At 43.3% G+C, this 15,650-nt stretch overlaps 1 protein-coding gene across 6 annotated transcripts in view; it reads right to left on the bottom strand.

Annotated features, from left to right (window-relative positions):
* Positions 1-2,147: 2,147 nt before the first annotated feature.
* Positions 2,148-15,650, bottom strand: part of SMPD3 (sphingomyelin phosphodiesterase 3) — a 567,374-nt gene continuing 553,871 nt past the window's right edge. For 5 of the 6 annotated variants that reach the window (XM_077288168.1, XM_077288167.1, XM_077288172.1 and 2 more), the window contains 3 exons: positions 10,643-10,706; positions 3,875-4,037; positions 2,273-2,968 (listed from right to left, as the gene is read on the bottom strand). In XM_077288168.1, the coding sequence (XP_077144283.1) occupies positions 2,867-2,968; positions 3,875-4,037; positions 10,643-10,706 (329 nt within the window). In that variant the 3' untranslated portion in view covers positions 2,273-2,866. Of the gene's footprint in view, positions 2,969-3,874; positions 4,038-10,642; positions 10,707-15,650 lie in introns of all 6 variants that reach the window. The other variant, XM_077288170.1, reaches the window with a different exon arrangement.

Here is a 15,650-nt window from a genome sequence, read left to right on the forward strand (position 1 = left end):
ACTCCGGTTTCCTCCCACATTCTGACATACTGATAGGGAATTTAGATTGTGAGGCCCATCGGGGACAGCGATTATAATGTGTCAAACTGTAAAGCGCTGTGGAATATGTAAGTGCTATATAAAAATAAAGATTATTATTACCCCCTTCCCAGACTATAAACATCAGACCCCAGCTGTCAGCTTTGCCTCAGCTAGTTAAGAAAAATTAGGGGGACTCAACACCATTTTTTTCATTTATTTAATTATTGGCTAAATTCATATACAGTAAGCTACACCCGCAGTGGACTGATTATATATCTCAATTACATGTATCTATAACTATCTATCTACCGTATTTTTGAGGAGGAAATTAGAAAAAAAATGAAGCCAAAAATGGGGTCAATTCTGCAATAATATGCCTTATGTTATATATGGGCGTTCCCGATCCTGAGCCTGGTAGGCATGTCCCCCTTGTCCCTATCCTGGTAGACATGGCCTCCTCATCCCTATCTTGGTAGGCATGGCCTCCTCATCCCTATCCTGGTATGCAGGGCCACCATCCTTATCCTGGTATGATTGGCCCCATCAGAAAAACATAAAAAAAACCCATAAACCATTATACTTACCTTCCTGCACTGCCTTGCAGCATCCTGTTCCGGTGCCAGAAGCTGCTTTATGCTTGTAAGCAGGACATGGCAGTGATGTCATGCTCTGCTTACAAGCTGATGATAGCTGCTGGAATACACATTGTTCTCCACGCTGGGACTATGTGTGTGGAGAGCAGTGAATATTCATTGCTCTTTTGTAGAGGGCACAGATCTAGCAGCCAGCTTCATGCAGCTGCTGAGCTTTCATGTGTGTCCGTTACTAAAGGGAATAAATATTAATTGCATTCTACGCCTATGGGAGAGGAGAGCAGTGAATATTCATTGCCTTAAGTAGCAGGCACATGTGAATGCCCGGCAGCTACAGGAAGCCGGCTTCTGTGGCTAACACTGTGCCTGCTACTAAAGAGCAATGAATATTCACTGCCCTCCACACCCATGGGCATGGAATGCAGTGAATATTCATTTCTCTTTAGCAGCAGGCACAGGAGTTAACTGCAGCTGCCGGCTCCTGCCTTCTGTGACCCATTGCTCCACCGCTACCGCTCCCCCACCTCCCCACCACAGCCAGAACAGGTACATCTGGACTATAAGAAGCATCCTCCCATTTCCACCACTTTTTTGGAGGAAAAAAGTACAGTATATCTCAGATTGTTTTATTAGTTAGTAAACTAGCTTGAAACAACAGAGAATTACTGTGTGTAAAAGCTGATGTTAAAAACGCATTGCATACGCCTGCCAAACGGATGTCATAAGGATGGTAGGTGAGAAAAATCACATTGTACTCGCATGACACGCGTCCTACTTTTCAGGAACAACATCTGATTTTATTTACGCTGTTAAGTGTGAGCCCTTACATTCATGTCTATGTGCAGTGTTGGCCCACAATCAATAAATAATAGCAGTAAACCTTTAACTTTGTCTGGACTGAAAAGTATAGAACCCCATCTGTGCAACCTGTTAAACACTATTTTACATTTAGACTTTTTTGAATATCAAGATAAAGGAACGAAAAGAGCAACTAAATATTTTTTATCTTTTCCGCTACTGATTTGGTAAAGACTAGCCAAAAATGAAGCTACCTTCAGCTGGTACTTTTAAATTAAGTTACCAGTGGCCTTCACCCATAGGGTATGTGCACAAAATATCTTTTAGACCTGTGCAAATCCGGCCAATTTTTTGAAGGAAGACGCTTCAGTACACGCCGGTGTCTTTTCACCCTGAAGCATGTCTTTTGGCATCTTTTGCTGTTGCCTTTTTTTTTATGCTTGTATTGAATAAACTAGTGAGCTCCTTCAAAGAGGAATCCGCCTGTTGGTCAGGTCACTTCTTTTAGGCGCTTGGTGCCTTTGGAGACCTGAAGTGGTTAAAATAAACTTTAAAGACTGAATATATGAACAGCATACTGTTTTTACACTGCAGCGCGTATGTTAATTCTCTTTGGTGTTGATTAGCGCTTTTTTCAGTCGGGTTACAGGGAATACCAGCCTGAAAGAAACATGGTGTGCACATACCTAATGGTTCTCCAACTACTGAGAAATTGGTCAAGAGAATACACATTGATAAAAGCAGGGTGATATTTTATTGTTTTGTTTCTATAACCATTGAAAAAAGAGAGTAAAGAAATTCCTGGAAAGCCATTAAAAAAGTATAAGCCAATCATGGAAACAGGTTTCTAATTTGCAGTTCATTTTTCTTGGATGTATCCCTTAAAAATCGTCAAGGTGAAATTGGATGTTTGTCTTTTGTTTGTTTTTTAAATTTTTCTGTTTTTTACATTTTTTTATGCGGAGCCTCATGCAATTATAGCGCATGCTAGTGGAGCTTTTCAGAACTACAACAAGAGCCTAAAAATAAAAAGATAACTGGTCCGTGTTTTTCTTTAGATATACAAAGATTATGCCAAAAAGAGAAAAAAACAAGAAAAAAAAACATTAAACAGCATATCACGGTTACAAACTAAATTGTGCTATATAGTGGTATAAAAACATCTTGGTCAGAATGGCACTGAATCTGTTTTAGTTCCTCTTATTCTGATAACCACAGAGAGGGTGGCTGGTCGGCTGCGGGAGCTGTACTGGTACCCAGTGGCACAAGTGAAGAAGCCCCTGAACTCTCTTCATGTCCACCTCCTTCACGCTGTCCAAATTGTGGAGGACTCCAGTGGCTCCATTAGGACTCTGGAGAAATCTCCCTGCTTCAGATTCTGGGGCTTGAAGGAACCGCCTAGGCCATACTGCATGTAGTTTCCCAATTAATACTGGCAGAGTCTACAGTCCTGCTTAAGACTCTTCTTCCCCGGCAGAAATGGTGAGTCGCATTGCTACTGGCACGTGGTCTGTAAGTCCAGCTAGTTGTGTAATAAAACTGTATTCTTCAATTTCCTAAAATAAGAAAAGAGCGTAACTTTTCTGTAGAACTTTTATATAAATCTTTAAGAAAACAAATTACATATTAAATTTCACCACCTTCATTCATCTGGACTCTGTATGACCCCTCTGCCCCACAAAGGCCTTACAGTCCAGTCTCATAGACCTATCTTATATGCCCATAGCCACTCTATAGTCCATTAGGTATCATTATTTCTCATAGAAACAATGCTACTAGGTAGCTATACTGCCATAATACAGCAAGCATGAGAATATATCACAATAAACATAGACATGCCTACGTATAAAATCAGTTGAACACATTAGTGTTATTCGTACAGCACAACTGTGTTCAGCACATTTTATACATAGTCATGTAGAGGATTATAGTGGGGTTCAGTGATGGTCTCTGTAAGCAGGGTATTCTTCTTACAACATGCACTGACCATGCGCTCTCTTGTCACCTTGTTCCTTCTGTTGAGAGGCAGTGAAGGAGTGCACTGTCACTGTGCACTGAAAAAAATATTGCATAGTGACTGAGCAGACGTCAGGACTGACAACTAACGCATGCTCCATTGAGCAGGGACTAGCCCGGCCCTTGAAATGGATGTCACTAACGACACTTTGTTTCAGGGTGGAGGCAGTGGCTGTGGCAGTGACCGCAGCCTCTGCTGCCTCCTGGTGACAACTCATTTGACTATTCCAGCATGAACTGAGATTCTCAAATTAAGTGTCATCAAAGGGGAATGCAGTTAGTGTACTGAGGAAATGATGGGGACTTTTTAACTACAGTATATTAGAAAAAACATTACATAATTTATGACATTAAATAGAAAGACATTTAGGAGGAAAATACATTTTAGTTCCAGATCACTCCTTTAACAGAGAAAAAATGCAAATCACACACATTCAGGCACTTACCATTTTCCATTCCATATTGAGTCCCTCCTCAGAATACAGCATGTAATCAATTCTGCGCCCACTCCCCTTCAATGGAACTTTTCTCCCTTTCTGGTTAGGACAATGGTTCTTACTGGTAGAATATACCAGATATTCCTTCCTACCCTCCTCGTTTTCTAGGACTCTAGCAGAAACAAAGTCTCATGTTACTTATAGTGGTGCAATGTTTTCCCTGAACATCATCATTCAGCATAACAACATTAGGGGAGAAGATTGCGGCCAGGGCCACTGAGCATTTACTGTATGTGAGGTGAGACCCTCTCTTCTGACTGTAAGAGGCAAAAAATGCAATTAGCTCTGTAATTTCGCTAAGATTTGCCAATATAAGGCTGGCTTGATGACATCTTTATGCCCACCTTTGTCAGGGGTTGACATTACTGCAGGCATTTGCAAGTTTCGCATATGCACATTATGCATGCTAATACACAGTACACACCTTTACACAAGCATATGAAACCTACAAACATACACATTACACACACATGAATATTCACATTTACACATTACACATGCATATTATGCATGCAGGTTACTACATTTCCGCCTGGTGGCATTAGATCCATGTGTGATTTTTGGATGTGTGCTCCATGTCCTTTTTCTATCGTTATGGCACATTGTACACTGTCTCTTGTTTGTTGTTTTTCTTGGACTAGCACTGCTCCCATGTCACCAAGGTGTTTTTTAATTAGCAGATGACTGCAAGGGAAGTTCTGCCCCTGTCTGCTCTCCGCTCAGTCTGAGAACATGTGGAAGGTGAGTTTTTTCTACATCTATTCACTTGGTGTTGCTGCTGTGTCATGGGGTGGTGTGACGTGACCTAGAGCCATAGGAGCCTGCTCGCTTCCCTAGCTGGCGCATTAATACGTCGGAGGTGGTCGGTGCACGCGCAGTACCTGTTAATTTAGGGAACCACTGAGAGGTTTGCTGTGATGTGGCAGTGGGCGTCATACTGTCTAGAATGTTATACTACCTCTAGTGATGAGCGAATAGCATTGTTGCTCGGGTCTCCCCGAGCACGATCAGGTGATCTCCGAGTATTTGTTAGTGCTTGGAGATTTAGTTTTCCTCGCCTCAGCTGCATTATTTATGGCTGCTGGACAGCCTGAATACCTGTGGGAATTCCCTAACAAACAGGCATTTCTGAAATGTATTCAGCCTGACTATCAGCAGTAAATCATGCAGCTATGGTGACGAAAATGAAATCTCTGAGCACTAACAAATACTCGGAGACCACCCGAGTGTGCTTGGGAAAACCCGAGCAACGAGTATACTCGTTCATCCCTTACTACCTCACGTTTAGTGGTGTAAATTTTTGCCTAGCGGTATTGTGGCACCCCAGGAGTTCGGGTACCACAGTAGTGCTGTCTTCCTCACGGGGAGGATAGTGCTATGTCTGGAGACAAGTGAGATTTCCTTTGGTAGGTTTACACACACACAACACCTTCCACTTCCAAGCCAGAAGAGGGAGCTCCAAGCCCTGTTTTAGGGCAGCTTCCCTGAATAAAGATCTTTGTTTGGAGGCGGAGACAGCTCAGTTAGTAGTAGGAGTCTGTGTGCGAGGACAGACAGGAGTGGAGCACAGAGGAAAGTGAGAGCTTCAAGAGGCTGCAAGCAGGCCTCTGAAGAATTAGTCCTCGTCAGAAAGAAAGATGGCACCATGAGGATGTGTGTAGATTATAGGCATTACACACAAGGATGCATACCCATTGCCCAGAATAGAAGAGTCCTTAGCAGCGTTAAAATCTGCTAACTACTTCTCTACCTTGGATCTCACCAGTGGGTACTGGCAGGTTCCCGTAGCAGAGGTGGACAAGGAGAAGACAGCCTTCACAACACCGAAGGGTCTCTCCGAGTTCAATTACATGCCGTTTGGACTGTGCAACACCCCAGGAATGTTTCAGAGGATGATGGAATGCTGTCTCGGACACAAGAACTTCGAAACTGTCTTGTTATACCTGGATGATGTCATTGTCTTCTCCAAGACGTATGAGGATCATCTGAAGCACCTGGCCGAGGTGTTTGAAGCCCTGTCCAACTTTGGCTTGAAGGTAAAATCCTCAAAATGTCATCTGTTGAAATCCAAAATGCAATACCTGGGCCATGTGGTGAGCTCAGAAGGAGTGGCCCCAGATCCAGACAAGGTCACCATCATCAAGAACTGGCCAAAACCCAGTAACCTCCATGAAGTCCGACAGTTCCTCGGGTTGGTAGGCTATTACTGAAGATTTGTGAAAGACTTCACTAAGATAGCCACACCACTGCAAGACCTGTTAGTGGGCCAATCCAAGAAAACCAAGGGTAAGAATACCCTGTTTGACTGGGACGACAGGCTGGAGAGATCTTCAATCAAGTGAAGTTGGGTCTCACGGGAGAAGAAGTACTGGCCTATCAAGAATTCCACCAACCATTTGTGCTGTACACGGATGCCAGCAATGTGGGATTGGGAGCAGTACTGTCCCAAGTACAAAAAGGCAAAGAGAGAGTAATCGCGTACGCCAGCAGGAAGCTGTTCCCCACAGAAAGGAACCCTGAAAATTACAGCTCCTTTAAGCTGGAATTCCTCGCCATCGTCTGGGCAGTGACAGAGAGATTTAAACATTATCTAGCCTCTGCAAAATACAGTACAGTCTACACGGATAACAACCCGCTGACCCACTTAGAGACTGCAAAACTCAGTGCTCTGAAGCAGTGATGGATGGCTCGGTTGTCCAATTACGACTTCACCATCAAATACCGTGCAGGGCACAAGAATGCCAACGCATCTGTCCAGAATGCCCAACCTACCAGACGTGGGAGAGGATCCAGAAGAACTTGAAGAAGTAGCGCTGCCAGCGTTCCATCGCCCTGGAGCGACTCAATACTCTCATTATGTGAGAAACAGACTGGAAAACAAACGCGAAGCCACACAGAATCCGTTGCCCCACCATGGATGGGCAGAAATGCAGGATAGCGACCCCGCAATCCGTCTGGTGAAAATACTGCTGACACAGGCAGACTCGCACCCTGGTCCAGATGATCCACAAGAGACACAGCAACTCTGGAAGGAAAAAGGCAAACTATTCAGCTAGTCTGGCAGATAGTGGTCCTAAGACGAGATGCGCCCATGGTTCTAGAAGCTTACCACGACGGAGCAGGACACTTTGGATGGAAGAAGTTGGAGATCCTGTTACGAGGAGGATTCTACTGGCCTGGCATGAGAAAAACCATCGAAAAGTGGTGCCATGAGTGTGGCCCATGTAGTCTGCGCAGAAAGGACCGTGACAGCCAAAGAGCTCCCCTACAGCCCACAGTCACCAAAAAGCCACTTGAATTGGTGGCCTTAGACCACGTGAAGCTAACCCCAAGCCGGTCAGGCTATGTCTACGCTTTGACTATTGTGGATCACTACTCCAGATTCCTGGAGGTTGTACCTGTCAAGGATCAGACAGCCAAGACAACAGCCCAAGCCTTCCAACAATACTCCTGTAGACTACATGGATACCCTGAGAAGGTGATCACTGACCAAGGTCCAGCCTTTGAAGCTGAGGTATTCCAGGAATTCTGCCACCTGTACGGATGTAAAAAGATCAGAACAACTCCGTATCACCCACAAACAAATGGAATGTGTGAGAAAATGAATCAGATAGTGATTGATCTCCTGAAGACATTGCCTTCACATGAAAGGAACCTATGGCCAGAAAAGTTATCAGATTTGGTAGACTTATACAACCATGTCCCAGTAAATTCCACAAACTATACACCAGCATACTTAATGAGGGGAAGGTCCAGTCAACTACCTGCCGATCTAGACATGGGAGTCTTAACCCCAGAAGATATCTCACCAGATACAGATTGGGAAACTGAGAGAAAAGAAAAGTACCGCCAAGTGCAAGAATGCGTAGAGAGAAGTTAAGCACAAGCCAGACAAAAGCAAGAAAGATACTTTAATCAACATGCTCCTGCAAGTCCCTTGTCACCAGGTGAACAAGTGCTCAAATGTAAAAGAAGATTACACAAACTTGATGACCAGTGGGAAGCAGAACCGTATACTATCCTGCCTTCAAACATCGACAACACGAAAGTCTGCCTTATCAGCAAAGATGGCAGAGAAATATCGATGGCAGTGTCCAGAGACCATCTCAAAATATGCCCTGATAAATTGAGAAACAGACCCAGGAACATCTCCACCCATGGAACCAGAGGAAAAGATTCGCACTGTTTTTGGAGATTTTCCCCAGTCTTGGACTCAAGTACATCAGGCCATCGTGATACCTGTCTTGACTTTTCCCCAGCTGGAAATACCAGAACAAAATGTGATTCCAGACCATCTTGAACCAGAAGAGACTCTGCACCAACAGGTTCAAGCAGCAAATGTCACCCCAGCAGTGGAACCAGAAAATCCACCCTCTGCTATTGGTGAATCTGTTAGACCTACAGTGAATCTAAGAAGACGCAGACTCTTGCCCAATTTACCTACACAATGCAGGCCTACAGATAGTACACACACTAGTGGGTCCACTACAGTAGCAGCAGACATGTTAGATCAGGAACTACGCAGGTCTACTCGTAGTACCAAAGGTCAAATCCCAGCTCGTTACAGGGACTAAAAATGTCAATAATTGCTGTTATTTGTTTGAATTTCTTGTTTATCTTTGTTACAGGTTTAAAATGGACATTGAGGTAATGGACAACGCTTACCCAAAAGCTTTCATTGTAAATAGTTTGGCACCCTCATGGTGCACACTGGTTCTACCCATTTGCAGCATGGGTAGAGCCTTTGTTTGGTTCATCTGGCCAAAGACAATGCCGGATGAACTTTTATAGACTTGTTTTTGCAATGTTCAAGTGTCCTCACCTCCCATAAAGGGAAGCCAAAGTTTATTATTGTTCAAATGTTTGTCAAATTGTTTGTATTATTTAACTTGTATTTTTGTTATTCTCTTTTCCCAGTCCAGGAGTACTGGATTTTACAGGGGGGAATATGGCACCCTAGGAGTTCGGGTACCACAGTAGTGCTGTCTTCCTCACGGGGAGGATAGTGCTATGTCTGGAGACAAGTGAGATTTCCTTGGTAGGTTTACACACACACAACACCTTCCACTTCCAGGCCAGGAGGGGGAGCTCCAAGCCCTGTTTTAGGGCAGCTTCCCTGAATAAAGATCTTGGTTTGGAGGCGGAGACAGCTCAGTTAGTAGTAGGAGACTGTGTGCAAGGACAGACAGGAGTAGAGCACAGAGGAAAGTGAGAGCTCCAAGAGGCCGCAAGCAAGCCTCTGAAGAATATCAGCGCAAGAATCCAGGTGCCAGGAGCCCAAGGCTTTTGTGGATTATAAAACACAGAGCAGAACCAGAGGGCATTGTTCTACAAGGTCTTTGCCCATAATTACCTGTGGCACAGCAGCACCTAGGACCCTGGAGTCACCGAGAACAGACCCCAGTTCACACGGCCCGAGCTGCCTGCCATACAGGTACCTGTCCTAGGACAGCAGAATGATTAAAGACCTTGCTGAGACACTTAGTGGCAGCAGGGACTTAGAGACAGAAAGCGCAGAGTGGTAGGCTCCCACCTGACTTACCCAGGGGAACTTGCTCGTCTCTGGACTGCTCGGACTTCTCTGCCTGCCCTGTGGTCTGGTGCCCTAGACTGTGGATGCTGAGGTCTTCAGTAAAGGTAAAGAGACTGCAACCTTGTGTCCTCATTCTTCTCTGCATCTCTCACTATACCACCATCTACACACCGGGAAGCCCTGGGGACATACTTCACCTGTGGGAAGGTATACTATCTAGCTGCCATAACATCACCCCAGCGGACCCCTTAGAGCAGTGTTGCTCACCCTGACCAAAAACCATAGGCGGCATCACGAACATAAACTTTACCCCTTTAAAGACCTTTCCCCTTTTACATGGGCGCCCCGGGCCACGGACTGGGTCGCAGCCACCGTGACATCCCCCTGTGAAGTACCGGACCCTGTACCGAGTAACCCTTGGCCCATGGGGCGACTCAGTATGATACCAATGTATGATTTTGAATGTGCGCTCCATGTCGTTTTTACTACAGTTATGACATATATGCATTCATATACACATTACACATACATACATACCTAATAAAATGACATAAAATCACAAATGTAATTTTCTGTAATTTCTATACAAGATTGAGAGTCCTCAGTAGATCTTTGTTTTTTTGTAATTTATTGAGTGATAAAAATGACCTGGTAATATAATTCTTCAGGCTGTTATGATTATTACAATAACACATTTATATTGTTTTTCATATTTTAGTGGTTAAAACAATTCAGAACTTCTGAAAAATGAAATAATAGTTTTTGTGTTTTCAGAGACCCACATATTTTGCCTTCCACGGATGGACCTGTGTGAGGGCTTGTCTTTTGTGCCAAGCTGACATTATGCCATTTTAATATTCTGCACCTAGTCTGTCACACAGATATTTGCTGATCTTTGCTCTGACACCATAGTCCTGTATGAAGTTGGTTCTGGTGCCATATTTGTTGAGCATAGTTCTCAGTTATTAGAAGTTGTTGGAGCTAAGCCTGTGACCCCTCGTGTGCCAGACATTTTGGGGCAGATTTATCAAAATTGTCTTTGTTGTCAGAAGCAATGACTCTCAAAGCTGCTTTCAATTTACCAGAGCTGTTAAAAAAACAAACGTTATGTGGTAATTGGTTGCTATGGGCAACGGAGGTATATTACCTCACAGACAGATGAATGATGCATAAGCAATGCTTACTTTTGTAGATTGTCAGGGGTGCACACCTCTTCATCATAGAGACCTTCAGGATCCAGCAGCGTTCCTGTGACAGCAGAAATTCATGTACAATATAAGATGGCTGCAATATGAGGCTGAATCTAGCATGGCTTCCTTATGCTTGGAAACACTTAGGCTGCATGCCCACGATCTGGAACTAGCAGAACTTTGGACATAGCACATGTTCACTGCATCCAGAGCGCTGCCGGCTAATGAACGCAGGTGAGAATCCTCATGTGTTCAATGAACCGTGCGGATTCATCGCATTCAATACATTCTATGGGTGAAATTTCTATGGCGGAGACTTTACTAGGGTAGAGTCTCCGCAAGAGAAATTGACATGCTGTGGTCTGCATGTCCGTCTCCACAGGCGTCTGTGGACGAAAAGTGGACATGAGATTTCTAGAAATTACATCCACTATGCTTAACAAATATGAAGAGTTGGGGGTCACTTGGGAAAAAGTGATCACAAAATAATAAGTTTTCATGTATCCTTTAATAAGATGTGTAGTAGAGGGGTTACAAGGACACTAAACTTCAGGAGGGCAAATTTCCAACGGATGAGAGATGATCTTGGTGCAATTAACTGGGATGATATCCTGAGGCATAAAAGTACACAAAGAAAATGGGAGACGTTTATTAGCATCCTGGATAGGACCTGTGCACAGTATATACCGTATGGGAATAAACATACTAGAAATAGGAGGAAACCAATATGGCTAAATAGAGCTGTAAGGGGCGCAATAAGTGACAAAAAGAAAGCATTTAGAGAATTAAACGAAGTAGGTAGTGATGAGGCATTAAATAAATACAGAAAATTAAATAAATTCTGTAAAAAGCAAATCAAGGCAGCAAAGATTGAGACAGAGAGAATCATTGCCAGAGAGAGTAAAAATAATCTCAAAATATTATTTAACTATGTAAATAGTAAGAAACTAAAAAATGATAGTGTTGGCCCCCTTAAAAATAGTCTGGGTGAATGGTGAATGAGGATGAGGAAAAAGCCAACATGCTAAATTACTTTTTTCATCAGTATTTACACAAGAAAATTCCATGGCAGACTGATAACAAAAATTCCCCATTAAGTGTCACCTGCTTAACCCAGCAGGAAGTACGGCGGCATCTAAAAATCACTAAAATTGACAAATCTCTGGACCCGGATGGGATACACCCCCGAGTACTGCAGGAATTAAGTACAGTCATTGATAGACCATTATTTTTAATCTTTAAAGACTCCATAATAACAGGGTCTGTATCAGAGGACTGGCGTATAGCAAATGTGGTGCCAATATTCAAAAAAGGGACAAAAACTGAACTCGGATATTATAGGCCAGTAAGCTTAACCTCTACTGTGGGTAAAATCCTGGAGGGTATTCTAAGGGATGCTATGCTGGAGTTTCTGAAGAGGAATAACCTCATGACCCAATATGAACATGGGTTTACTAGGGACCGTTCTGGTCAGACTCAGGCTGGTTTCACACTTGCGTTTTTGTCTGCAGCGTTTTTTGCACAAAAAACGCATGCGTTTTTTTCCCTATATTTAACATTGAAAACGCATGCGTTTTTTTTGTACGCGTTTGGTCGCGTTTTCAAACGCATGCATTTTTTTCTGCATGCGTTCATTTTCAAAAATGCTACCTGTAGTATTTTTTTGCATTTTTTTGCATTTTTTTGCATTGCTGTCTATGTAAACGCATGCGTTTTTAAGCACATGCGTTTGTTTGCGTTAAAAACGCATGCGTTTTTAACGCAAAAAAACAGAAAACACACTGAAAAACCACCCACCACCATCAAGGTGATAAAGGGATCCAAACCCTAACCCTAACTCTACCCCTAACCTCACCCCTGAACGGTTTAATGAACATTTTCTGACAGTCATAGTGCCACGTATTTAAGTGCCACGTATTTAAGTGCCACGTATTTCAGTGCCACGTATCACGTATTTCAGTGCCACGTATCACGTATTTCAGTGCCACGTATTTAAGTGCCACGTATTTAAGTGCCACGTATCACGTATTTAAGTGCCACGTGTGTCAGTGCCACGTATTTAAGTGCCACGTATCACGTATTTCAGTGCCACATATTTCAGTGCCACGTATTTTAGTGCCACGTATTTAAGTACCACGTATTTCAGTGCCACGTATTTCAGTGCCACGTATTTCAGTGCCACGTATTTCAGTCACGTTTAGGGTTAGGGGTAGGGGTAGGGTTAGGGTTTTCTTGTGTTTTCTTGTGTTTTCTTGTGTATTCTTGTGTTTTTCTATAAAAACGCATGCGTCTAAAAAACGCATGCGTTTTACCGCGTTTACATGCGTTTTTCACACATGCGTTTTTTTTAAAAACGCATGCAGATAAAAACGCAAGTGTGAAACCAGCCTAATCTGATCAATTTCTATGAAGAGGTACGTTCCGGACTGGACCAAAGGAACCCAGTGGACGTAGTGTATAAGGACTTTTCAAAAGCTTTTGATACGGTGCCACACAAAAGGTTGATACATAAAATGAGAATAATGGGGATAGGGGAAAATATGTGTAAGTGGGTTAAGAGCTGGCTCAGGGATAGGAAAAAAAGGGTGGTTATTAATGGAGCACACTCGGACTGGGTCGCGGTTAGCAGTGGGGTACCACAGGGGTCAGTATTGGGCCCTCTTCTTTTTAACATATTTATTAATGACCTTGTAGGGGGCATGCAGAGTATAATTTCAATATTTGCAGATGACACTAAACTCTGCAGGGTAATCAATACAGAGGAGGACAATTTTATATTACAGGATGATTTATGTAAACTAGAAGCTTGGGATGATAAATGGCAAATGAGCTTTAATGGGGATAAATGTAAGGTCATGCACTTGGGTAGAAGTAATAAGATTATTAATCATATAGTACTTAAATAAAACAATTTATTAATAAATTTTCTTAAAAAAACACCAACCTGTGGTTACACCGAAGAAAAACACAACAAAACACACCGTGAAAAAACTAGTGTGGGGAACTATGTGTACCCTATTCTACATCTATGCTAAGAACTGCCTGGCTGCGGGGGTTGGTGCCCTATGGGATACGTATTGGTGCCCCCGCTCCGCGTAGGCGGTCCCTGGGATACCCTGATCTATCCGTTGGGCCCCTCTACCCACACAGTAATTTAGATATAGATCAATCCTATCGCTAGGGAGTCCTATTCCCCACACCGTGAATTAAAAACAAAACAGAGAACATGAAAAAAAGGGCTGTCGACAGCAATTGCAAAATGGCTTAACCTACTTTCTCCACATTGGAGTGATATTCAAGCGGCTTACTAATAAATAATTCCCAAACCGGTAACAATACTTTTATATCATTCAGTAGCCGTGGGAAAACAGCCTACAGCCAAAGTCTTACTCTCACATCCCATCAGGAATGTCATGCATTGATAAAGACAAGATTTATACTTATCACAATGTAAAGTGCCGTCCGCCCTATGCCTGTGTAGCCTCAACGCATTTCGCCTCTCTGGCTCATCAGGAGTGTTGTGAATTTGGTTTTTGGGCTCCCCCGGTGGTCACTGGTGGTACTGGACTTGTGTGCTTCACTTTCTCTGTTCACCTGTTTCCATCAAGATATGGGTGTATCCTATTTAGCCTTGCTGCTCAGTTATTCTAGTGCCGGCCATCAATGTAACCAGAGCCTTTCTGTTGCATGTTCCTGCTTCTAGACTACTATCAGCTAAGTTGGACTCTTAGTCCTAAGTTTGTTTTGCATTTTTGTTCCAGTTCACAGTTATGTTATTTTTCTGTAGCTGGAAGCTCTTGTGGGCCGAAATTGCCACTCCGGTGTCATGAGTTGACACATGAGTCTTAAAGTAATTTCGGGATGGTATTTTAATAGGGTTTTCAGCTGACCGTGAAGTTCCCTATTGTATCTTCTTGCTATCTAGTAAGCGGACCTCGCTTTGCTGAACCTACCTTCATACTGCGTATGTCTTTTCCTCTGAACTCACCGTCAATATATGTGGGGGGCTTCTGTCTCCTTTTTGGGGGAATTTCCCTAGAGGTAAGCCAGGTCTGTCTTTTCCTCTATTAGAGTTAGTTAGTCCTCCGGCTGGCGCTAGGCGTCTAGGGATAAAACGTAGGTACGCCACCCGGCCACTGCTAGTTGTGTGGTAGGTTTAGCTCACGGTCAGCTTGAGATTCCATCACCCAAGAGCTAGTCTGTTGTTTAAGTTCTCTGACGTTCCCTTGCCATTGGGAACCATGACAGTATGGCCGGCCAAGGGTTAAAACCGTTGGCAGAAGAAAGGAGAGAAAAAGAAGTCTGCAGATTTTTTTTTTTTTCCTTCTGAGTTTGCTTTTTAGTTGACTCAGTTGCATTTCTGCTCTTATTGCAGCCTTTGTCTTTCTCTCTCCTTCTAATCCTTGAATGGCTCTGATCTCACCTGATTAAAATGGATCCTCAGAGTTTGGTTACAGGTTTGAATAATCTTGCTACGAAGGTTCAAAATTTACAGGATTTTGTTATTCATGCTCCTATATCTGAACCTAGAATTCCTATACCAGAATTTTTCTCCGGGGATAGATCTCGTTTCCTGAATTTCAAAAATAATTGTAAATTATTTCTTTCCCTGAGATCTCGCTCCGCTGGAGATCCCGCACAGCAGGTTAAGATAGTAATTTCCTTGCTGCGGGGTGACCCTCAAAACTGGGCATTTGCATTGGCACCCGGGGATCCTGCGTTGCTCAATGTGGATGCGTTTTTTCTGGCTTTGGGGTTGCTTTATGAGGAACCTAATTTAGAGTTTCAGGCTGAAAAAGCCTTGATGGCCCTATCTCAAGGGCAAGATGAAGCTGAAATATACTGCCAAAAATTTCGTAAATGGTCTGTGCTTACTCAGTGGAATGAGTGCGCCCTGGCGGCGAATTTCAGAGAGGGTCTCTCTGATGCCATTAAAGATGTTATGGTGGGGTTCCCTGCACCTACAGGTCTGAATGAGTCCATGACAATGGCTATTCAGATT

Source organism: Ranitomeya variabilis, chromosome 2, assembly GCF_051348905.1.
Source record: "Ranitomeya variabilis isolate aRanVar5 chromosome 2, aRanVar5.hap1, whole genome shotgun sequence".
NCBI classification, from domain to species: domain Eukaryota; kingdom Metazoa; phylum Chordata; class Amphibia; order Anura; family Dendrobatidae; genus Ranitomeya; species Ranitomeya variabilis.